This window comes from Cnephaeus nilssonii, assembly GCF_951640355.1.
Source record: "Cnephaeus nilssonii genome assembly, chromosome: 17".
Classification (NCBI taxonomy): Eukaryota; Metazoa; Chordata; class Mammalia; order Chiroptera; family Vespertilionidae; genus Cnephaeus; species Cnephaeus nilssonii.
In genome coordinates, this window is record NC_137088.1 from 44,422,110 (window position 1) to 44,448,621 (window position 26,512).

General features: G+C 39.5%; 1 protein-coding gene across 4 annotated transcripts in view; it reads right to left on the bottom strand.

Moving 5' to 3' along the window:
* Positions 1-26,512, bottom strand: part of TASOR (transcription activation suppressor) — a 59,710-nt gene that overhangs the window by 23,270 nt on the left and 9,928 nt on the right. For all 4 annotated transcript variants that reach the window (XM_079794724.1, XM_079794723.1, XM_079794726.1 and 1 more), the window contains exons 3-11: positions 24,685-24,777; positions 23,766-23,838; positions 22,810-22,901; positions 22,181-22,333; positions 20,283-20,407; positions 18,175-18,206; positions 17,402-17,507; positions 15,039-15,142; positions 14,856-14,959 (exon numbers count right to left, since the gene is read on the bottom strand). In XM_079794724.1, coding sequence (XP_079650850.1) covers positions 14,856-14,959; positions 15,039-15,142; positions 17,402-17,507; positions 18,175-18,206; positions 20,283-20,407; positions 22,181-22,333; positions 22,810-22,901; positions 23,766-23,838; positions 24,685-24,777 — 882 coding nt within the window. The remainder of the gene's footprint in view (positions 1-14,855; positions 14,960-15,038; positions 15,143-17,401; positions 17,508-18,174; positions 18,207-20,282; positions 20,408-22,180; positions 22,334-22,809; positions 22,902-23,765; positions 23,839-24,684; positions 24,778-26,512) is intronic.

Sequence of the window (26,512 nt, forward strand, 5' to 3'; positions counted from 1 at the left end):
GCTCCGCGGCACGCAACATCCTTGCTAAGGATCGCAGGAGCCGACCCCAGTGGTTTCCTGCGATCGGTGCAGGCTCCCCACTGGTGTCCAAGGCCCGGAAAGCCTCGGCCCCTGGGACCCCCGGGAGCGGTGGGAGGGGCCGGGCCACGCCCCCCCAGGTGGCCGATCGACCCCTGGACCCCCGGGAGGGGCCCGGCCACGCCCCCCCGGGTGCCGATCGCCCCAGTCACCCCGGGGAGCGGCGGCATGGGCCCGGCCACGCCCCCCCGGGGTGCCGATCGCCCCAGGCACCCCCGGGAGTGGCTGAATGGGCCCGGCTACGCCCCCCAGGGTGCCGATCGCCCCAGGCACCTCCAGGAGTGGCTGAATGGGCCCGGCCACGCCCCCCGGGGTGCCAATCGCCCCAGGCACCCCAGGGAGCGGCGGCATGGGCCCGGCCACGCCCCCCGGGGTGCCGATCGCCCCAGTCACCCCGGGGAGCGGCGGCATGGGCCCAGCCACGCCCCCCGGGGTGCCGATCGCCCCAGGCACCCCCGGGAGCGGCTGAATGGGCCCGGCTACGCCCCCCGGGGTGCCGATAGCCCCAGGCACCTCCAGGAGCGGCTGAATGGGCCCGGCCACGCCCCCCGGGGTGCCAATCGCCCCAGGCACCCCAGGGAGCGGCGGCATGGGCCCGGCCACGCCCCCCGGGTTGCCGATCGCCCCAGGCACCCCCGGGAGCGGCGGCATGGGCCCGGCCACTGGGCACCGCCATCTTGATCTCCTCAACGGCGGATATGCCACCCGGAGTCCCGCCCCCAGCCTCCTGCCGGCCCAATCGTGGGCATAGCGGAGGTGCGGTCAATTTGCATGTTTCTCTATTATAAGGTAAGAAGGTTCTACTATTTTGACTTTCCAATAACAAAACAGGTAATGTGGTACAAAAATGCATTAAAATATAAAATATTTTAGCTCACAATCTTAAATGACCAAGCTTACTTAGGAGGAAATAATCTACTCTAAGTGAGATTCAGCAGAAACAACAGATTCAAACACCCAAGGGCTTCAAATTGGAATTATCAGATGCAATATATACAACAACAAATATGAAATGTTCAAAGAAATAAACAAAATAAATGGCATAAATGGAAACACATTCACACAAAAATCAGTATACAAATATTCAAAGCAACAATATTCATAATAGCTGACGCATTATAGCTGATGAATGGACAAAATGTGGCATAATCCATACAATAAAATATGATTCAGCCATAAAAAGGAATGAAGTAGTGATATATGCTACAACATGGATGGCCCTTAAAAGTACTATGCTAAGTGAAAGCAGCCAGGTACTATAGGCCACATAATGCATGATTCCACTTACATAAAATGTTCTGAATAGACAATCCCATACAGACAAAGGTAGATTAATAATGGTTGCCAGGGACTGGAGGGAGGAAGAAATGCAAAGTAAATGCTTAATGGGTATGAGGTTTCTTTATAGGGTGATGAAAATACTCTGGAATTAGATAGTGGTGATGGTTGCACAACACTCTGAATCTACTAAAAAATCACTGAATTGTACACTTTAAAATGGCTAAAATGGTGAATCTTATTTAGATAAAAACAACATCAAGAAATATCAGAATATAAACTCCATCTCCTAGAACAGTGACCAGTACATAATAGGTATTGAACAGTATTTCTGAAAGAATTAACAAGAATATGTTATAATAAAATGAGGCAGATCTCAAAAAGAATCAAATGTAACTTTCAGAAATATTCTCTGTGAAATTAGAAATTCTATTAATGGATTAAACAGCAAATTACACATAGCTAGACAGAATTTGTAAACTAGAAGATAGCTATGATGGAATTGTTCAGAATGCAACACAGATAAATAAGTAGAGGAAAAATACTAGTACAAGAGAAATTAACAAACAAGAAGAAGAGAATGAAAAGGTCTGACATATGCTGGTTCATAGTCTTAGAAAGACAGTCTAAAGAAAAGAAGGAGCCCTGTCCAGTTTGGCTCAGTGCTGAGAGTGTCGGCCTTCGGACTGAAGGATCGCGGGTTCAATTGATTCCAGTCAAGGGCACGTACCTCGGTTGCAGGCTCAATCCCCAGCCCTGGTCAGGACAAGTGCAAGAGGCAACCAATCGATGTCTCTCTTTCTCACAGTGATGTTTTTTTTTTCTCTCTCTCTGTCTCTCCCGCTCCCTTCCACTCTGAAAATCAATAAAATAAAAAAAATCCTTGGGTGAGGATTAACAACAAAAAAACAAAAAAAGAAAAAGAAATGAAGTAGACATAAATCTGAGATAATGACTAATATTCCAAAAATGAAGATATAAGTCCACAGATACAAAAAAATATATACCACGCTGGTTAAATAAGAAATCTACACCTAGATATATTTAATGTTAACTGCAAAACATCAAAAAGATTTCAAAAGCAACCGGAAAAAAAAGAGGTTCTACAAAGGAACAATAATTACACTGATAGCTGACCTCTCAATAAAAATAGAAGCCACAGATACTGTAGTATATAATCAAAGTGCTAAGAGAATATCAATCCAGAATTGTGTACCCAGATCCCAACAATGCATTAAAGAATATGCATTTTTCTCAAATACAAGGGCATGTACAAAAATTGACTACAAAGTAAATTTTATATCAAATCTCAATAAATTTCAACTAATCACCACCTGTTCTGATTAAAATGGAATTAAATTAGGAAAAAAACAAAAAGACAAAAGTATTCTCATAATTTGGAAATTTAAAAATATACCTATATATCATGTGTAAAAGTGGAAATCATAATAAAAACTAATCATAATAAAACATATGGAATGCTCTCCTCTCAAAAACCACACATAATCTTATTGGGATTTTTTAAAACTGGAATTGTATTAAATCTGTAGATCAAATTTGAGAGAATTAACATCTTTATGGTACTGCCTTAACCATTAGCAAGATTATCTCTTTACTTTTTTTTTTTAAGATCCTCGCCTGAGGATATTTTTCCATTGGTATTTAGGGAGTAGAAGAGAGAGGAAAGACTGAAATATCGATGAGAGAGAAACACATTGATTGGTTGCCTCTTGCATGCGTCCTGACCAGGGCCTAGACCGGGGAGGAGCCCTCAACTGAGGTACATGCCCTTGACTGGAATTGAACCTGGGACCCTTTAGTCCACAGGCCGACACTCTATCCACTGAGCCAAATCGGCTAGGACTCTTTACTTCTTTAGAGTATTCTTGGAATAGAATTTTATAATTTTCTAGATATAAGTCTTGCTTATTTTGTTAGATTTATCTATTGCCAGGCATCTCATATTGTAGACAATATTTTTCATTTCAGTATATTTTCTATTATGTATATAGAAATGTAATTGGTATTTATATGTTGATTTTATGTCAGATCTATATAAAATTTGAATTATTTATTTCTGTACATTCTTTAAGTTTGCTATATAGATTTTATTATCTGGGAACAATACTGTTTTGGTTTTTCTCCTCTAGTCTTCATAGTTTTTATTTTTTTCTTGTGTTACTGTGCAATCTAGGATCTGTAGCATGATGTTGAATAAAAGTGGTGATTGCAGGTATTTCTGTCTTCTTGATTTTCAAAAGAACACTTGCAATATTACCCATTACGTAGAAAGTTTGCAGGTTTTTCATAGATAACTTTTAAATGTAAATTTTTTCAGTTTAAATTTTTTTCTTAACCATAGCGGGTTTTGAATTATATTGGGGGTTTTTTTTTGTTTGTTTGTTTTTGCATTTACAAGATAGCCACATGATGTTCTTTCTTCTAGCATGGGGGTCTGCAAATTACAACTTGAAAGCCAACCCAGCCTGTTTTCTGTTTTTGTAAAGAAAGTACTGGAATACAGCCATGCCTATTCATTTATGTGGACCGATAATGGCGGAATTGGGACAGAGGCTTTATGGCCCACAAAGCCTAAAATATTTACTATCTGCTCCTTCACAGAAAATAGTTATTTGCCAACTCCTGCCCTAATATTATTAGCACATTGGATTTCTTTTTGTTGTTGTTTTGTTAATCCTCACCCCAGGATATTTTTATTTATTTTTTCCCATTGATTTTTAGAGAGAGTGGAAAGGAGAGGGAGAAAAATAGATGTGAGGGAGACACATTAATTGGTTGCCTCCCACATGTGCCATGACTGGGGCCAGGATGGAGCCTGCAACCAAGGTCTGAATTGGGTAGCTTAGACTAATGTGAGAAAATAAAGTATACTTAGCTTTTATCCTACTAATTGGACCTCCTGTCCTTTTATATTCCTTTTATTTTATAATTGGAAAAGTACAACACAGAATATTGGGGGTTTTGCAGAGTATTGCTTAATGAAAGGAATCTTTTTAGCTTTAAGTTAAAACTTCTTAGATGCATACACATTTTCCCCCCCTAGGAGTTCAGTAATATATTTGGCTTTTTCTTTTTTTTCTATATTATATGTGATGGTTAGTTTTATGTGTCAACTTGACTGGGCCACAGGGTGTCAAGATATGTGGTCAAACTTTACTCTGGATGTTTCTGAGGATGTTTTTGGATGAGTTTAACATATATATGGATAGTATGAGGAAAATAGATTGCCCTCCCCAATGTGGGTGAGTCTCATCTAATTAACTGAAGGTTTGAATAGAAAAAAAGACTGACCCTTCCTGGAGTAAGGGGGAATTCCTCCTGCCTACCTGCCTGCCTTTGAGTCCGAATATCAGTGTTCTTTTCCCCACATCTTTGGACTCAAACTGAAACATCAGCTCTCCTGAATCTCTGACATTCAGACTGGAACTACACCATCAACTCTCCTCAGTCTCCCAACTTACCAAATGCAAATTTTGGGACTTTTTAGTCTCCCTAACTGTGTGAGCCAATTCATTTCTTTTCTGTGTTTGTTTTTTGTTAATCCTCACCCGAGGATATTTTCCCATTGATTTTTAGGGAGAGAGGGAAAGACAGAGAGAAACATTGATGTGAGGGAAACACATCAATTGGTTGCCTCCCGCACTGGTCCTGACCACGGCCCGGGGCAGGGAAGAACCTGCAACCAAGGTACATGCCCTTGACGGGAATCAAATCCAGGACTCTTTGGCCTGTAGGCCAATGCTCTACCTACTGAGCAAAACTGCCTGTGAGCTAATTCCTTATAATAAATCTCTCTGTCTCTCTCTATATATATCCCATTGGTTTAGTTTCTCTGGAAAACATTGACTAATATACCACGTAACTATCTTGATAAATGCAAAAGAGTGGGGGCGGGGACATTAAATAAAATTCAAAACCCACTCATGGTTAAAAAAATAAAAAAATCTATGAAGAATGTTCACAGCAGAAACAATATTCAAATTTAGGGACATTGCTCTCACAGGTTTTTTATACTAAAGTCAACTTTTAAATTAACAAGATTTACCACCAACCAAAAGAGCTAAATATAATTTTACTTATTTTATAACTCTCCCTGTGGGAAAATAAACTTCCCCAGATTTCTCAGTGCTCCTGCCAAAAGCCCTCACCTTCCATATTATATAAAGACAGGAAATGTTGCTTTCATTTTTACCAGAAATATTTTGCTGTTTACATACCTTAAGAATTATATCTGTAACAAATTATACAGTTAATTGCTCTAATCCAAAGGATAATTAAATTTCTTGTTCCCCTGAGAGTGCCAAGTGGGTCCCCAAGAAGGCAGAGGTGACAGATTAATTCCTATTTTAAGTCCCAAGGTGACAGGAAGACTGAGAGCTTTCTCCTATTTACATTTTAAGTAAGAATGAGTCCTAGGAATTCGGACATGTCATTAGAACCAAGAGAGCTAATATTCATTAACATTTTCAGAAGCCTTTTCAGGGGCATAGGGAGGTAGCTGCTTGCTTTCCTTTATAAGCAAAGAAAAATCATTTTTTCTCACCCCTTATCTATGGGATAGCTACTCCATAAATAAATGACTTGTATCTTGTTGCATCTCCCTAACAGCAATGACTAGGGCAAAGGAGGGACAATACATTTATTACTTACTATAAGGTATTCACTATATTTGTCTCTGAACCAGAACACCTTGTGTAGATCCAAGATAATAAATTATTAACAACCCAATAGTCCCCAATGCACCTCTCATTATGAGAAATATGAAAAAAGTAACTATCCTATCTAATAAAGAGGGAATATGCTAATTGACCATCACACCTTCACAAAGATGGCAGTGCCCACAGCCAATAAGGAGGGAATATGCTAATTGAATGCCATGCCCTCAAAGATGGCAGTGCCCAGTCACAAGATGGTGGTGCCCAGTCCCCTCAGCCGCACCAGGGCGGCAGACACATGGCACAGCTGGGCCCACCCCTAGGCAGGTCCGGCTGCTCCATGTGCCTGCCTCTGGAGTTCCCGAGTCCCCTCAGCCCTCCAGCCACCCAGGGCTGGTCCGAGGCACATTCAAGCCTCGGATGGCTGCTGCCTAGCCGATGCCTGAGGTGCAGGCAAGTCTCAGATGGCGGCTGCAAAGCTGCCCAGGGCCAGCCCAAGGTGCAAGCAAGCCTCAGATGGCGCTGCCCGGCCGCCCAAGGCTCAGGTAACCAGGGACGGCCGAGGCTTGCGCTGCCAGCAGTGGCAGCAGCAGAGGTGTGATGAGGGCGTCGTCTTCCCCTGATCGCTGGTTGCCTCCCACCCCTGAGGGCTCCCGGACTGTGAGAGGGGACAGGCCGTGCTGAGGGACTACCCCTCCAGTGCATGAAAATTCATGCACTGGGCCTCTAGTAGTTAAGAGTAATTTCCAATGAGGTGCAGGAAAAGGAATGCTACACAAAATACCTAGGTCCATTAGATTCAGGTAGTGTATTCTTATAGAATGCCCATTCTCTCTAAGATCTAGGATCTTACTTCACTTCTTGATTCTGGAAAGACCCAGTCCTCCAAAAACCTTGCACAGATTAAGAACAAAATGCCAGCATCCTTCTTATCCATCCAAAGATTCTCATTATTAGGAACTGAAGAGATACTATGATTTTCTGATAAACTGCTCACTGTCCAGATTCTCAATATTCATTCTCTGAAATGTAAAAACTATATGATTTGGATAACTCACCACATCCAAACTAACTATCTAAACTTTCACTTTTACTTTCTGAACTCAGTAATTGAACAGATTTTGATCATGAGGAACACTTGTATTATAGCCAGGCTTTCAGAGGAAAACAAGAAATCCTCCTATTATAGAGCTCTGCTTTGCCGCGCTCCCCGACCAGCCACAGCTGCACGTGGTTGAATGACCCAGAGAAGAGCCAGGCCCCGGTGGCCACGTGGATGAGGTCACACTGAGGAATAAGCCTCTGTGCTCTGAACTGCTATCTGGAGAGACCCCCCCATAGCCTAGCACTGAATGAGACCAACAGACAGAGAGGAAGTCAGGCCTTCCATCCAAACTGAATCCCAAAGGCCCCCCGAGTGAGCTCAGGCCCTCAGTGACACAGATCCTGCCTCAGGAGAGAGAGAACTACATAACCAGACATCTGGAGAAGAGAGACCATGGGGAGACAAATAAACAGCCCGCATATGAAAGAAAAGCAGACATCACCAGAAAAGGAAGTAAACAAAATAGAGGCAAGCAACCTATCAGAGAAAGAATTCAGAGAAATGGTCATAAGGTGGCTGAAAAGAATGGAAGACAAATTCGACAATATGAGTAAGAACCAAGAGGAAATGAAGAACCAAGAAGAAATGAAAAATGACCTCACTGCTGTAAAGAACTCAATAGAAAGCATCAAGAGTAGACTAGAAGAAGCAGAGGACCGCATCAGTGAGCCAGAAGACAAGATGGGAAAAAATATCCAAATAGAGCAGCTTCTTAAAAAAAAAAAAAAAAAAAGCAGGAGGAGAGCCTAAGGGAACTTTGGGACAACACGAAACAAAACAACATCCGTATAATAGGGGTTCCAAAAGGAGAGGAAACTGAGCAAGGAATACAAAACCTGTTTGAAGGAATAATGACAGAAAACTTCCCTGATATAGGGAAGAAAAAAACCACACAAATCCAAGAAGCTCACAGAGTCCCAAGCAAAATGAACCCCAAAAGACTGACACCAAGGCACATTATAATTAAATTGGCAAACACCAACGACAAAGTAAGAATCTTAAAAGTGGCCAGAGAGAGACAGAAAGTTACATACAAAGAAACCCCCATCAGACTAGCAACTGATTTCTCAACAGAAACTCATCAGGCCAGAAGGGAATGGAATGAAATATACAAAGTCATGCAAAGGAAGGGTCTGAATCCAAGAATACTGTACCCAGCAAGGTTATCAATCAAAATTGAAGGTGAAATCAGGAGCTTCACAGACAAAAAAGGACTAAGGGAATTTATCACCACAAACCAGCAACGCAAGAAATGCTAAAGGGTCTGCTATAAAAAAAAGAAATAGGAAGCGAAGAAGGAACACAGGGGTAAAGAATAAAAATGGCGACAAATAAGTAACTATCAATAATAACTTTAAATGTAAATGTATTAAATGTCCCAATCAAAAGACATAGGGTAACAGATTGGATAAGAAAACAAGACCCATATATCTGCTGTCTACAAGAAATCCACCTCAGAAAAAAAGATGCACACAGACTGAGGGTGAAGGGATGGAAAAAGGTTTTCCAGGCGAATGGAAATGAAAAAAAAGCTAGGGTAGCAATACTTATATATGACAAATTAGATCTCAAAGTGAAGGACATAATAAGAGATAAAGAAGGCCACTTCATAATACTAAAGGGAGCAATCCAACAAGAGAAAATACCTCTGGTAAACATATACGCACCCAATACAGGAGCACCCAAATATATAAAAAAAACTCCTGGAGGATATCAAGGGAGAGATTGACAGCAATACAATCATAGTAGGAGACTTTAACCCTTTGCACTCGCTTGTTTTTTTCTTGATTCCTTTATTCTACTCGGGATTTAATTTTTTAAATACCCCAGATTTTACAAAGCGCGGCAGTAGAATAAAAAACTGGAGTTTCTTTTCATACAAACTTATTTATTTGGATTTTTTTATATTTCAAATTATTGATACATTCAAAGAGTAATTTTAATCTCGACATCCGAGGGCAAAAGGTTAATACCCCACTATCACCAATGGACAAATCCTCTACACAAAAAATCAGCAAAGAAACATCAATCCTAAATGACTCACTAGACCCGATGGAATTGACTGACATCTTCAGAACATTTCACCCCAAAGCCACAGAATATACATTCTTCTCAAGTGCACACGGGTCATTTTCAAAGATAGACCATATGTTGGGGCATAGGCAAAGTCTCTTCAAATCCAAGAAGATAGAAATCATATCAAGCATCTTCTCAGACCACAGTGGCATAAAACTGGAAATCAACTACAATAAAAACAATCCAAAGAAATCATACGCATGGAGACTAAACAGCATGCTATAAAACAATGACTGGGTTACCAAAGACATCAAGGAAGAAATAAAAAACATCATGGCAAAAAATGACAATGAAAACACAACAATCCAAAATCTATGGGACACAGCCAAAGCAGTCTTGAGAGGGAAGTTCATAGCTCTACAAGCCTACCTCAAAAAAAACAAGAAACAATGGTAAAAAATTACCTAACCCTACAACTCAAAGAGAGAGAGAGCAACAAGAAAAGCCCAGTGTAAGCAGAAGGAAGGAAATAATAAAGATCAGAGCGGAGATAAATGACATAGAGACCAAAGAAACAATACAAAAGATCAACAAAACCAAGAGCTGGTTCTTTGAAAGGATAAACAAGATTGATGAACCTCTAGCCAGGCTCACCAAGAAGCAGAGAGAGAGGACCCAAATAAACTAAATCAGAAATGAAAGAGGTGAAATAACAACAGACACCGCCGAAATACAAAGGATTGTTAAAATATACTATGAACAACTCTATTCCAACAAACTGGACAACCTGGAGGAAATGGACATATTCCTAGAAATATATAACCTTCCAAAACTCAATCAGGAAGAATCTAAACAGCTCAATAGGCCAGTAACTATGGAAGAAATTGAAGCAGTTATCAAAAAGCTTCTGTCTAACAAAAGCCCGGGGCCAGATGGCTTCACAGGAGAGTTTTACCAAACATTCAAGGAAGAACTAAAACCTATCCTCCTCAGACTATTCCAAAAAATTCAAGAGGAAGGAACACTTCCAAGCTCCTTCTATGAAGCCAGCATCACCCTAATACCAAAACCAGATAAAGACAACACAATAAAGAGAATTACAGGCCAATATCCCTCATGAACATAGATGCCAAAATCCTCAACAAAATTCTAGCATATCGGCTCCAGCAGTACATCATACACCATGACCAAGTAGGATTTATCCCAGGAATGCAAGGATGGTACACTATCCGCAAATCAATAAAAGTGATACATCACATAAACAAATTGAGAGATAAAAATCACAGTCATATCAATTGATGCAGAAAAAGCATTTGACAAAATCCAACACCCTTTCTTGATAAAAACTCTCAACAAGGTGGGAATAGAAGGATCATACCTCAACATAATAAAAGCTATATATGATAAACCCACAGCTAACATCATACTCAAAGGGCAAAAACTAAAACCATTTCCCCTAAGAACAGGAACAAGACAAGGATGCCCACTCTCACCACTCCTGTTTGACATAGTAGTGGAAGTATTAGCCATTGCAATTAGACAAGAAGAAGAAATAAAAGGCATCCAAATTGGAAAAGAAGAAGTAAAGCTGTCCTCATTTGCAGATGACATGATATTGTACATAAAAAACCCGAAAGACTTCATCAAAAAACTAATAGACTTAATAAATGAATTTGGCAATGTAGCAGGATACAAAATTAACGCCAAGAAATCTATGGCATTTCTATACACCAATAGTGAACTTACAGAAAGAGAGACTAAAAAAGCAATCCCATTTACCATCGCACCAAAAAAATTAAGATACCTAGGAATAAACTTAACTAAGGAGGTAAAAGACTTATACGCGGAAAACTACAGAACACTGAAAAAAGAGATAGAGGAAGATATAAAAAAATGGAAGAATATACCATGTTTATGGGTTGGTAGAATTAACATCATTAAAATGTCCATACTACCCAAAGCAATCAATAGATTCATTACACTCCCCATTAAAATACCAATGGCATATTTCAGAGACCTAGAAAGAACTCTCCAAAAATTCATCTGGAATAAAAAAAGACCCCGAATAGCCACAGCAATCCTGAGAAAGAAGAATAATGTAGGAGGGATCTCAATACCAGATTTCAAGCTGTATTACAAAGCCACTGTTCTCAAAACAGCCTGGTACTGGCACAAGAAAAGACATATAGACCAATGGAATAGAAGAGAGAATCCAGATATCAACCCAAACCACTATACTCAATTAATATTTGACAAAGGAGGCATGAACATACAATGGAGTCAAGACAGTCTCTTCAATAAATGGTGTTGTGCCGAAACCGGTTTGGCTCAGTGGATAGAGTGTGTCGGCCTGTGGACTGAAGGGTCCCAGTTTCGATTCCGGTCAAGGGCATGTACCTTGGTTGTAGGCACATCCCCAGTGGGGGGTGTGCAGGAGGCAGCTGATCGATGTTTCTCTCTCATTGATGTTTTTAGCTCTATATCCCTCTCCCTTCCTCTCTGTAAAAAAAAATCAATAAAATATATATATAAAAAAAAATGGTGTTGCAAAAATTGAACAGATACATGCAAAATAATGAAACTAGATCACCAACTTACACCATAACACAAAAATAAACTCAAAATGGATCAAGGACTTAAACATAAGACGGGAAACCATAAAAATACTAGAGGAATCCACAGGCAGCAAAATCTCAGACATATGCTGAAAGAACTTCTTCACTGATACTGCTCCTAGGGCAATGGAAACTAAAGAGAAAAACAAATGGGACTACATCAAAATAAAAAGCTTTTTCACAGCAAAAGAAACCATCAACAAAACAATAAGAAACCCCACTGTATAGAAGAACATATTTGCAGATGTTATCACTGATAAAGGTTTAATCTCCAACATCTACAGGCAGCTTATACAACTTAATAAAAAGAAGATAAATGATCCAATAAAAAATGGGCAACGGACCTAAATAGAATTTTTTTGAAAGAAGACAGAAGGAAGGCCAAGAGACACATGAAAACATGCTCAAAGTCACTAATTATCTGAGAGATGCAAATCAAAAGAACAATGCGGTACCATCTCACACCTGTCAGAATGGCTATCATCAACAAATCAACAAATGACAAGTGTTGGCGAGGATGTGGAGAAAAAGGAACCCTTGTGCACTGCTGGTGGGAATGCAGACTGGTGCAGCCACTGTGGAGAACAGTATGGAGTTTCCTCAAAAAACTGAAAATGAAACTCCCATTTGACCCAGTAATCCCAACCCTAGGAATATATCCTAAGAAACTAGAAACACCATTCAGAAAGGATATATGCACCCCTATGTTCATAGCAGCACAATTTACAATAGCTAAGATTTGGAAACAGCCTAGGTGCCTGTCAGTAGATGACTGGATCAGAAAACTATGGTACATCTACACAATGGAATGCTATGCTGCCATAAAAAAAGAAGGAATTCTTACCATATGCAGCAACCTAGATGGAATTGGAGAACATTATGCTAAGTGAAATAAGCCAGTCAATGAAAGAAAAATACCACATGATCTCACTCATTTGTGGATAAATACATTATAAACTTATGAACAAAAAGACACAGAGGGAGTAAAGCATCAAACAGTCTGTCAAATTACAGCGGGAAGGTTAGGGAGAGGTGGGGGAGATAAGAGATCAACCTAAGGACTTATATGCATGCATATAAGAATAACCAATGGATGCAAAACATTGGGGGGTGAGGGCATGTTTGGGAGTGGGGTGGGGTGGGGGGGTAATGGTAAGATATGTACACATATAATACCTTAAAAAAAATAAAAAGAAATAAAAAAATAAAAAAGAAATCCTCTTATATAATAAAAGGCTAATATGGAAATCGACCGAACGGCAGAACGACCAGTCGCTATGATGTGCACTGACCACAAGGGGGCAGACACTCAACACAGGAGCTGCCCCCTGGTGGTCAGTGCACTCCCTCAGCCAGAAGCCGGGCTCACGGCTGGTGAGCACAGCGGCGGTGGCGGGAGCCTCTCCCACCTCCATGACAGTCGGACATGCCCCAAGGGCTCCCGCACTGCAAGAGGGTGCGGGCCAGGCTGAGAGATGCCCGCCCCACCATGAGTGCACGAATTTTGTGCACTGGGCCTCTAGTGTAAATATAAACATATACTCACATGTATTGAATGTGCATGCATGTGTATGTATGTGTATGTTTTAAGATGCCTAGCCCAAAGGTTTCTAACCAGTTGTTCAAAGAGTTATTGCTGGGTGTCCACCAATTCATAAGTTTACAAATTCTACCTATAAATTTGTATATAACTTGACGCTACCATCTAAAAACAATGGATTGGTTAAGCAAATCTATATGTATACAATGAAAAATCTATGTAGACAATTAAAATGAAGTTGTGGGTTCTGAAAATCAGTGATACAAATCTCCATTTGAATACCTGGAAACTGAGCCTCAATAACGTGAGGAGTAAAAATAAGTAAACTGCTGAATAACCTGCATTAAATGGCATTCCGGCACAAAAAAAAAACCTCTTTCTTTCTTTCTACTGGAATATCTGATTAACATTTAAACATGAGCTCACCTGTATCTCATGTTAACAGAAACTTTGGGATAGCCACTACTCTTCTCTGCAACCACCTCATCTCCTTCAGCTAAACTGTACATATTAGCATCACTCCTGAACCCATCACAATCTGATGCCTGAAGTAATTTCTCTACCTAAACTCAATATATTCAATACCCACTGACCTGGAGTGGGGTAGGGGGCAATGGTAAGATATGTACACATATAATACCTTAATAAAAAAAAATTAAATAATAAATAAATAAATAAGAAATCCTCCTATATAATAAAAGGCTAATATGCAAAATATGTCTTAAACCAGTCTCATCATTCTTACCATTCTCATCCAAACTTACATCACCCTTTATATTAATAGTTTACTACCTCATCTCTCTCCCTCCTTCATTGTCTACATAATAACCAAGGTAAGCACAAAACATAGATTTGATCATGCTACATACATAATCAAAACCTCATCCAACTCCCTTTAAAAAACCATTGCTCTTACGATCAAGTCCAAACTTCCAAATATTTGAACACTGCCTGCATGATGCTGTAGCCTCCTACACCCTTTTCCAGCCTCATGTTCTACCACTTTCTCCAAACTACTATAATGTTCTTTTATTTCTTCAACCTCACAAAACACCTTTTTTTTTTAATCTTTAAATATGGCACTGTCTCTACTGGAACCACATCCATCTGAGTAATTCCATGTATCACTCTGTGTGGTCTAGGACAGTGGTCGGCAAACTCGCGAGCCACGGTTTGCCGCTCTGTTAACTAATGAGTTTGCCGACCACTGGTCTAGGAGAACAGAGTCTCTTTCCCTCAGTTTTTACTTTACTATACAACTTACATAAATACATGACATTCAAAATGTATTTTTTTAAATATCACAGTCACAACTACAAAATACAACAAAGATACTTCACGGGAAGACTGCTCTGTAGAAGGTCTAAGTATCATGGCTATAAAGGAGAGTATCAAAGGCCACAGTAAAATGCTGTTAATTAAATGGTAGCAACAAAAACAGAGACCTTGTGGTACTCTCAGAGATAAAAATGAAATAAATTGAAATATTAATATGATCACTTATTAACAGTTTCTAAGGGAGAAAGAACATTTTAAATTTTACTCACAAGTTTTTCTTTCTCTAGTTTTTGCAGTAAACTCTCCATGTTACTTCCAATTCTTGTCTTTTCTACAACTTCATAAAGACTGCAATACATTCCATTCTTCAAAACTAACATAAGAAAAAATACATAGTAAATATTCAGATTCAAGTCTGCTTCTTATATTTCAGTAAAATTAAATTACTTCACCTTCATTTGAACCGAAGTATGCTTCCCTGTAAAACAGTGCTGGAGGAATTTTCTGTTTCAGGTGATCAATACTCATAACTGTTTCAACATCTAGCTTCTCAGGACTGAAAGAAAATTGAAAAAGCATATTTCCTTACATGTATTTTTAACTCTAGCAATGGTATCTCTCTCTCTTTTACACACACACGCGCACGCGTCTTGCTGGAAAACAAAGAGCATATTTATTAATACTGTACTTTAAAGAAGATTTGATATGGGAAGTCCAGATGTACAGGTAAATAGATACATAGTCTGGCAATATTACCAACCTTCCAAATTTGAGGCAAAAGCTAATTCTACGTGCCAATCCTATCTAATAAAAGAGTAATATGCAAATTGACCGTACCTCCGCTACACCCACCAGCCAATCAGGAGCGAGTATGCAAATTAACCCAACCAAGCTGGCTGTGGCCATGGAGAGAGCAGGAGGCTTGGGTTGCCCCCGGCAATGGAGGAAGCCAAGCTTTCCGCCTGCCCTTGCTGGCCTAGGCCTCCGCTCAAGGCTACAAAGTTTCAATTATAGAAGATAAATAAATCCCATCAAAAATGGCTGCGGCTATGAAGCAAGCAGGAGGCTTGGCTCTGCTCAAGGCTACAAAGTTTCAATTATAGAAGATAAATAAATCCCAGATACCAGGGCCTCCGCTTGGGTCTCCGGGGGCCGTGGCCATTCTGCAAACCACCACAGGCCCCTCGCCCAGGCTGCCCCACGCCCCAAGGGAACCCCCACCCTGATCCAGGGCACCCTTCAGGGCAAACCAGCCGGCCCCCACCCATGCACCACGCCTCTATCCTATCTAATCCTATGTAATAAAAGGATGATATGCAAATTGACCGTCACTCCAACACACAAATGGCTGCCCCCATGTGGACACAAGATGGCTGCCACAAGATGGCCAGCAGGGGAGGGCAGTTGGGAGGGACCAGGTCTGCAAGGGAGGGCAATTGTGGGCGATCAGGCCAGCAGGGGAGGGCACTTGGGAGGGACCAGGCGTAAGGGAGGGCAGTTGGGGGTGATCAAGCCTGCAGGGGAGGGCAGTTAGGGGTGACCAGGCTGGCAGAGGAGGGAAGTTGGGAGTGAACGGGCCTTCAGGGAAGGGCAGTTGGGGGGGGGGGGGGGAATCCAGGCCTGCAGGGGAGAGCAGTTGGGGGGAACCAGGTCTGCAGAGGAGGGCTGTTAGGGGTGACCAGGCCTGCAGGGGAGGGCTGTTAGGAGTGACCAGGCCTACAGGGGAGGCAAGTTAGGGGTGACCAGGCCAGCAGAGGAGTGAAGTTGGGAGTGACCGGGCCTGCAGGGGAGGCAAGTTAGGGGTGACCAGGCCTGCAGGGGAGGGCTGTTAGGGGTGACCAGGCCTGCAGGGGAGGCAAGTTAGGGGTGACCAGGCCTGCAGGGGAGGGCAGTTAGAGGCAAACAGGCTGGCAGGGGAGTGGTTAGGGGGTGATCAGGCTGGCAGGCAGAAGTGGTTAGGGGCAATCAGGATGGCAGGCAGGCGAGCAGTTGGGAGCCAGCAGTCCTGGATTGTGAGAGGGATGTCTGACTGCCCGTTTAGGCCTGATCCAGGTGTTCAAATTGCCACATGGAAAATATATCTAATTAAAATTTTTTGTATTGATTTTAGAAAGAAAAAAGGGGAGAGAGGGAGAAAGACAAAGAGGGGGAGTAGGAAGAGAGGGTTAAAGAAAGAAACATCGATATGAGAGAGAAACATCAATTGATTAGGTTGCCTCCTGAATGCACCCTGACCAGGGATTCGAACTTGCCACCTTTCAGTGTCTGAGACATTCCAACCAACTGAGCCAAACCAGCCAGGGATAGGATAAAACTTTAAAAAATCACTTTTAAGATTTAAATTCATTAAGAAAAAGTTTTAAGCCATGAATGTGTATGACTTTTTAGCCCATCCTCAAACCAAGACAGAAAACCAGAGGGCTTATTGTGCCAATTAAGTTTCTAAAGATATCAAATCAATCTTTTTAAAAAACAAACCAATACTGATATAAGTTCTTATGGACCAAAGTACCAAAGTAAAATTTAAAATATATTTTATTGCTTTTTACAGAGAGGAAGGGAGAGGGATAGAGTTAGAAACATCGATGAGAGAGAAACATCGATTCAGCTGCCTCCTGCACACTCCCCACTGGGGACTCGCCCGCAACCGAGGCACATGCCCCTGACTGGAATCGAACCTGGGACTCCTCAGTCCCCAGGCCGACGCTCTAACCACTGAGCAAAACTGGTCAGGGCCCAAAGTAAAATTTAAATATAAGTAAGAAAGAAAAGCAAATAGAGAAATTGCTATTTTTTTGTAATATAGCATACTTACAGTTTGATAGGCAAAAAAGCACGAGTGGCTGACCTCAGAGAAATATAGCACAAAAGCTTTCCTTTATTTAAAAGCTGTCCTTTCCACAAGGTGTAGTGAAATTTATCTAAAAGAAAAAAAAAGGGACACAATTCTTGGCAACCCAGAAGCAAATATATGTTTACTGGAAAAAAGGGGGAAAAATCTAGAAATAAAGTTTTGTAGAACAAAACAAAACAAAATATTTGACATTTTTATTTACAGGAGAGTTCAAATATCAGGTAGGATTTTTTTGTTTAAGCTATTGTTTCCCCTACAAAATTATTCCAGCTGCAAAGAATAACAATTTTGTCTAAATGTCTTCATATCAGAAAGCTGAGGAGCAAAGACAATATAGTCTACCCTCTTATTTCCCCCAAAGGAGACTATATGAAATCTGGTTAACTACATGAATCCATACTATGTCTCATGTCTTCTACTCAATCTCTTTTCATTGTGGAGAAACCTGACCTAAACCTTTGACGAATTTAATACTTTTAAAAGGCTGAATTGTGAAACTTGTATTGTTTACTATTATCAATCCAAGTGGTCAAACCTGATCTATTCACAGCAGCAGCAGCTTCTCAAGGACACCTTATACCTGGATGACCAAATGTTGATGCTGTATCACAGCATGGCCTCACCCTCCTTTTCATACTTTGTAGACTCTCATTCATTATGAAAATAAATCAAAGCACTTAATTCATTAATTAAGTGCATGTACTCTTTCAATTTAGAAAACTAAAGAATCTTACCTGTGTTTCTATCTGCATTAAAGCTGTTAGATCTACAAAAAAAAATTTTTTTTAATTACTAATTGTTAATATAAAAGTTAACACTCAGGACTTTGAGACAGGTGCTATTTTTAATGGCAACTATACAAGAGAATTAAATTCTCCCTCCAAGTAGGGGGAAGCAGTTAATTACTTACTATAATATTTAATAAATCCAAGTTTACTTGGAGAAAAGAATTACTTACTTGACTTGAATTACCTTATTTGCCCAAAATTAAGATATTGTTTTACCCAAAAATATCCATCAGGAGAAAACAAGAGTCCATTAAAATCTCTGTTAATTACTTTATCCTATATAATAAAGAGGTAATGTGCAAATTGACCATCACTCCAACACACAGATGGCCGCCCCAATGTGGTCAAAGATGGCCGACACAAGATGGCTGGCAGGGGAGGGTAGTTGGGGGGGGGGATCAGGCCTGTAGGGGAGGGCTGTTGGGGGGGATCAGGCCTACAGGGGAGGGCAGTTAGGGGGGATCCAGGTCTGTAGGGGAGGGCAGTTAGGGGCAATCAGGCTGGCAGGGGAGCAGTTAGGCATCCATCAGGCTGGAAGGGGAGTGTTTAGGGGATGATCAGGCTGGCAGTCAGAAGCCATTAGGAGCAATCAGGCCTGCAAGGGAGGGCAGTTAGGGGCAACCAGGCCAGCAAGGGTGGGCAGTTAGGGGTGACCAGGACGGCAGGGGAGGGCAGTTAGGGGCAATCGGGCTGGCAAGGGAGCAGTTAGGCGTCAATCAGGCTGGCAGGGGAGTGGTTAGAGGGTGATCAGGCTGGCAGGCAGAAGCGATTAGGGGCAATCAGGAAGGCAGGCAGGTGAGCAGTTGGGAGCCAGCAGTCCTGGATTGTGAGAGGGATGTCACAGTCCTGGATTGTGAGAGGGATGTCTGATGCCTGTTTAGGCCCGATCCTAGTGGGCAGTTGGACATCCCTCATGGGTCCCAGATTGGAGATGGTGCAGGCTGGGGTGAGGGACATCTCCCCCACGTGCATGAATTTCGTGCACCAGGCCTCTAGTTTTAGTGGTAAGATTCAAAGAAATGGCTTCAATACATATTTAAATGTAGTCATTCATCATTCAATAAATATTTACTAATATTCTAAGTAACAGGACTACAGGGATGAATAATTCCCCTGCCTTCATAGAGCTTATAATCTCATGAGGTAGACAGACAACAATAAGAAAGGTATTTACCAGATGGTGATAGTTTTAAGTTCTAAGGAGTAAAAAAAGACACTAGGAGTACACAGGTTAAAAAAAATCACAGAAGACCTCATTAATAAGGTCACCTTTAAGGAAGTGTAGGCGTACATTATGCAACTAATTGGGAAAGAGAAGGAACAGCAAATGCAGAGGTCCTGAGGCAGGCACATTAACGGTGGCATTCAAGGTACAGCAAGGATGTCCAATCAATGCTTACTTTAAATGCTATGAAGGATAAAAGATGGAATCAAATAGGAGGCAAAGAAAATTAATGGATAGTCATTATTCCTGGGAGTATGACCTCATAATTATTAAAGTGCTGAAAGGCACTATAACAAATGTATCATGGAAATGATAAATGCAGACAGATACACACATACAGAAAAACCCAAATGTCTGGATATCATGTGAATCCATACTTGGTTTCCAGGACTAATCACGGTATGAAAAAAGTGTTAGATCTCAAACAACTAAAATGAAGACAACACTTTGATCTGGAAACTAATAAAAAGGTCAACCTCAAAAATATATTTTTACTGATTTCAGAGAGGGAGAGAGAGATAGAAACACTAATTATGAGAATCATTGATTGGCTGCCTCTTGCATGCCACTGGGGGTCAAACCTGCAATTTAGGCATGTGCCTTGACCAGGAATCGAACATGACCTCTTGGTTCATAGGTTGATGCTCAACTAATGAGCCACACCAGCCGGGCTACCCTGCCTTTTTAAATCACAATGAACATTTATGTATCTAATTAATCTTAAGGGGGGAAAAAATGGGAACAAAACAAAGTGCTCCTTCTAAATATGCAGTCCAAGATATATAATATAATACCATTCTGAATGATGCCCAAAACTCCTAAACCTTACCTTAATGAAGGTACAAACTTCGGAGGTTGTATATCATCTTGGTAAGTAAAAGACACAACTGCATATGGACACACGTGTCTTGGTCTTCGCCTTAGTTCATCAAAGCCATACTCATAAAAGTAATACTAAAAATAAGAAAATGCAAAATTAACTTAAGAAAGCTAAAGTATAGAGTGTGAATCTTGTATTTATCTGCCTGGTTTTTGAAAAATATAACACTTAAATGTGCCTCTACCAGAAAATATCTTTAAGCACTGCTTGCCAATTTAACTATAATAATTTGTACTTTATATTCATTTTATGATATAAAATATTCTGTATATATATATATATATATATATATATATATATATATGATGCCAGAATACTAGTAGGTTTTCCAAAAGTTTATTTCTTGAAGAGTTGACCATCAGGAATATGGTCAACAAATTTCCTCATAAAAATGTTACAAATGGGGCTCCCATATCAGCTCAGAAAAGCCAATTTGATACAAAATTAAAATACTACAGACACAACCTCAACCAAACCTACCATGTTGTTCATCATGTCAAAAGGAAAACATAGTCTTGGCTTTCACTGCAGACAAAGCAGCAAGAGAGATCACAAACATAGGTAGGTGACCCTCTTCCTACTGCCAATCTGCATCTCCCCTTCACTTATTCACAACATTCATTAGACCAGGGTTTTGTGACTTGCAGACTAATAGTTTGCCCGGCTAGTGTGACTCAGTGGTTGAGCGTGTCAACCCATGAACCAGGAGGTTATGGTTCAGATTCCTGGTCAGGGCACAGGCCTGGGTTACAGGCTCGATCCCCAGTAGGGGAGTGTGCAGGAGGCAGCCGAGCAATGATTCTCTCTCATCATTGATGTTTCTATCCCTCTCCTTTTCGCTTCCTCTCTGAAATCAATAAAAACATTTTTTTTAAAAAAGAGTGCCTCAGTTTATAAACAAGGCATTATCCTTCAAAGTCCATTCCCTTGGGGTAATATTGATTTCAATGTTGTTGCTCTGAAAATGCCTGGAAAGTTTTTCGAAATATCAAGCCAATTTACAAGTTCTTCTAGAAAAGTCAATAATTACTGTAAGTTTATGTCTCTTATCTACCAATACTACCACTGTCCAGAAGGTAATCAAATGAGTCTGTCCAGACAACCTTGGTGAATATAATTTTTGCTAAAAGCCCCTACCAACAGGTCTTGCACACTGAGATTCTTCAGAAAGAAAATATTAAGTTTTTTAATTTAAATATCAATCGGCTGCCTCCTGCACATTTGTTAGAAACATTACTTTAAAAATGACCTTACTTTATAGTCAAACATCATATAAAACACAATGACTAAAATTCATCAATTAGAACACTTTCAAGTATGTGTAGTTTACTATGTATCAATTACATCTGAATAAAGCTTAAAAATTAATTCTAAGTTTGCATCTTAAAAGTTAATAAAAGTAGAAAATATTTTATCAAATCAATAGTACAAAATAATATGAATTAAGGTATTTCAAGGGGCTTCAACTCCACCTTGAAGGATGAGTAGTATATTATTAGGCAAAAACTCTCTCTAGGCCAAGAAAAGCCAAGGCTTCAAAATGAAATGAGGTAAGGGCAGAGCTCATAAAACAACAACAACAACAAAAAAAACACCAAGATGGAAGTAACAGTGTACAGGCAGGGTGAGCTAGGCTAAGGATTCTGAATATTATCTGGAAGTCTATATTTCTAAGTTGTTTTGGAAAAACTGAACAAACAGCCAAGACACTGGAGTCTGGGAATAATATGTGGAAACCAGAGCCTAGACTGGTGTGGTGGCAGAGGGAACTGAAAATGGGACATTTTAAAGGATTTGGTGACAAACAGGTATCATATCATAACACTAAAATGGGTTCAGGTACCTACTTGAGTAAGCTCATAGGCTCGGTAAGCCAAAAGTGATGTAATTCTATTGGCATTCTTCGACATGTGACATTCATGCTTTGGTGTTGGATCCAAAGCACTTTTAGATTCCAAACTTTTTACACCCATGGGTTCATATATACTTTTTATTTTACCCTAAAACAGAGAAAACATTTTAAGTCCACCCAAACCTAATTATTGACTATATTATTACAGACTATTTCTTTGAATATAGATCACCTATAACAACAGTTTTTTTCCTTTAATATCTGATAATAAAGTAACACCCAACACATTTTGTAAATATTGAAGAAGAAAAAGTTAACCATAAAAAAAGTGTTGTTTGAATTTATTTTATAACAAAGAAAAAATTTTATTCACAACACTTTTCACTAGCCTAAATGACATTACCAATATATTACCCTCCTTTCTTCATTCTATTTTTTTGGAAAGGAAAGGCAAACTCTAAAATACAGTAAGCTTACATCAAAGATGGCAAATCACTCTCAAAAGTATCTTTCTATACCAAACACAAGCAAGCTGTTTTTTAATTTAATCTCCTAAAAACAGGGTCAACTAAAATCCAAATCAAATGTTGTCTTTGATATATGAAATGTAAAAGTTGAAATTACCTTCATTATTTTAAAAATAACAACATCACCCACTGTCCCAGCTTCCAAAGGATTAGCTTGTAACAAATCAGGATACCTAGAAAGATAGATACCTAGTAAAGAGGAAAAATTTTTTAAATTTAAATTTGAATGACACAAATACAAAAAAATATAAATATTTAATCTAATGATAAGAAATGATATGACTGACACCTTTTTAAAAAATGTAATGACAGTAAAGATACCTTATATTTCACCAAGGCAAAAATAAAACCTTAAACTAATAGAAAATTTCAAAATCCACTAGTACTCGACTAAGACCAAAAAAAAAAAAAAAAAAAAAGATACTTAAAAAAAAATTTAAATTTGGATAGCATGCAAAAATCAGAAACAAATAATAAAACTGGTTTCACGTCACAGAACCTAAAATCGGTCTCCTTTTCTGGGACTATGACAACTAATAAAAGGGTAATATGCTAATTAGATCAGACATCTTCCAGACGTCCTTCCGGAAAAAGCCATGGGGCAGGGCCGAAGTAGAGGTAGTTAGGGGCGATCAGGTAGGCAGGGGAGAGCAGTTGGGGGATCAGGCCAGCAGGGGAGAGCAGTTAGGGATCAGGCTGGCAGGGGAGAGCAGTTAGGGTGAACAGGCCAGCAGGGGAGAGCAGTTAGGGTGATCAGGCTGACAGGGCAGAGCAGTTAGGGGATCAGTCTGGCAGGCAGGTGAGTGGTTAGGAGCCAGCGGTCCTGGATTGGATCGGGCCTAAACCGGCAGTCGGACATCCCCCAAGGGGTCCCGGATTGGAGAGGGTGCAGGCCAGGCTGAGGAACACCCCCCTCCCCCCTCCCCCGTGCATGAATTTTGTGCACCGGGCCTCTAGTACATAAATGTAATGGTAAGAATTGCAGTAAAATCAAGTAATATATTTTTAAATGGCAACTTCATAGTACACAAAGAAAAAAGAAAAAAAGATTACCCATGGAAGGACTGCCAAGAATTGTTATTTTGGACTGGCCCACCTGTAGTCCTTTTTCACATATGCTTTGAACCTAAATAAACAAAACATTTCATCTTGCAATCATAACACATTGAAAGTGTGAAAAGATATTTTGTAAACTTGTTTTAAATAAAATCTAAGTTTCTAAACTATGTATTTTTAACATTATAGAAATTTTATATGTAAGACAGTTTATGACTAAATATTAATGTGAAACTGGCTTACACTTCCAATGTAACCATAACTGGAATCCAGTTTTGTTTATGCTAGATACTCAGAATTCATATTGCTCATATATAAGCATCCCATTTTAAAGTGAATTAAAACTATTTAAAGAGAAAGTAACTCTGCCTAAAAACCTTCAATTAAAGCCTGGCCGGCATGGCTCAGTGTTTGAGCGTAGACCTATGAACCAGGAGGTCATGGTTTGATTCCCAGTCAGGGCACATGCCCAGCTTGCAGGCTCAATCCCCAGTAGGGGGTGTGCAGGAGGCAGCCAATCAATGATTCTCTCTCATCATTGATGTTTCTCTCTCTCTCTCCCTCTCCCTTCCTCTCTGAAATAAAATTTTTTTAAAAGAATCAATTAAAGATGAAAAACTGGTTCCAAGCACATATAACCAACAATAAAGGAGATAATATATTTTAATAAAGGGATAATTATTCATTATCAAGCACATTCTAAGGTAAAAAAATAGGTTTTGTCAGGAAAAAATGAGCACCTTTGAAAAACAAATCACAAAACAATGAAATAGCTTTGCCTCACTAAATTATTTCTTCTACTTATACATCAAGAAAATGTTACTTATAATTATGAACTTACTGTTGAATAAATGAAAAATTAGTAACTAACAATGGGAACATTCTCAAATTGCTTTATTTTAAATGAATCACTTACCTGATAGCGATTAACCATCAAAAATGCATAGGATTCTGAAAGTTCTTTATCTGAACGGCCATCAAACTTCAGTTCTCTTCGCTTTTCTGTAAACTAAGTGAAATTAAACCTATAAACAGCTCTGTAGCATGTAATTACATTTTTTAAGCTAAGAGTTCAGTAATTTTATTTCTAAAAAATTCCAAAGCTACTAAAGTACAAACTATATTTTCTCTCCTTATAATTTCTGTGTTCCCATTTTTTTACTGTTTTAATTGGTTCTTTACCTTCACGATATAGTCAAATGAGCATCTAGTATTTATCAATTTTAACTTAATTTCTATTAAAATTTTACAACTCCAACTCTCTAATATATTTTTAAGTTCATGTTTTAGTTATTTCTGGATCACTCATTTTAACATGGTGCACAGCAAAGAGTAAGTGGCTTAATAAATCTGTTGAATGACCCACTTCTAAACTATAAACTCAATTAGACAAGAAAAAATGTTTCATTTCTTTATAAGTGTATTCTCAATGCTACGTACATAAAACACGCTCCAAACATATTACCAGGATAAAGAGCAACTTGGTTTAAGTACATCTGAACTCTAAGTCACCCGAAACTGCTGGCTTTTGCTTGTATCTAAAGATACAAGATAGATACATTCAAAATATGGAGCCCATATCTAATAGATTTATATGTAGTAGACAGGCCATTATTGATCTTTAATAATATAATCAGAGAATCTATAGACTCAATTTTCATATAAAATTAACAAATAATCTATCATAAAGTTAAACCACATCAAACTACCAAGGTTTTCATTTTTTCTGAGAGTCAGTAACATTAGAGGTCCTTTCAAAGTTAAATTTTGGTAACACTGAATTAACCAACTTAAAAAAAAATACAAAATTAATAGTATTTTATGTACATTAGAAAGCAATTTATACATCAAATATTTCTAAACACCTCATTTGCATTACTTCAGAATTACAAGTTGGCTTTTCCTAAATCAAAACTCAAAAGAATATTCTAATACATATATGAAACGTAAATTCACTATCTAACATGCTTAACTGTTTCCCCCTGTTCACCCTTTTTCACTAAGAATTTCAACTATTAAGATAATCCAAACATCAACAGTTTTGGGGGGGAGGAAATTAAGCATATCCTAAAAAAATACACACTTGATTTCATTATGCTCCAATTTAGGCATAATATATAGTTAAAAAGATGTCATTTAAAACTAAATGATTTCCCTTCCATAATTTGGCTTTCCTAAAAACTTTTTTTAAAAATATATTTTTATTGACTTCAGAGAGGAAGGGAGAAGTAGAGAGAGATAGAAACATCAATGATGAGAGAGTATTATTGATCAGCTGCCTCCTGCACACCCCACACTGGGACCGAGCCTGCAACCTAGGCATGTGCCCTTGACCAGAATCGAACCTGGGACCCTTCAGTCCACAGGCTGATACTCTTTCCATTGAGCCAAACTGGCTAGGGCTAGCTTTCTTTTTTTTAATCCTCACTCAAGGACATGCTTAGAGAGAGGAAGGTAGAGAGAGAGAAAAAAACATTGATGTGAGAGAGAAAAACACTGATGTGAGAGAGAAACATCGATGGGCTACCTTCTGTACATGCCCCAAGTGGAGATTGAACCTGGAACCCAGGCATGTGCCCTGACTGGTAATGGAACCAGCAACCTTTCAGTGCACAGGACAACACTAAGCCAACAGTCATTCTGACTAGGCAAAAAGTTTAACATTTTTAAAGAAAAGAAAAATAAAACAAATTCCAGGCTACTAATTGATTCTGTAGAATCTGACAATTACAATTTAAAACATA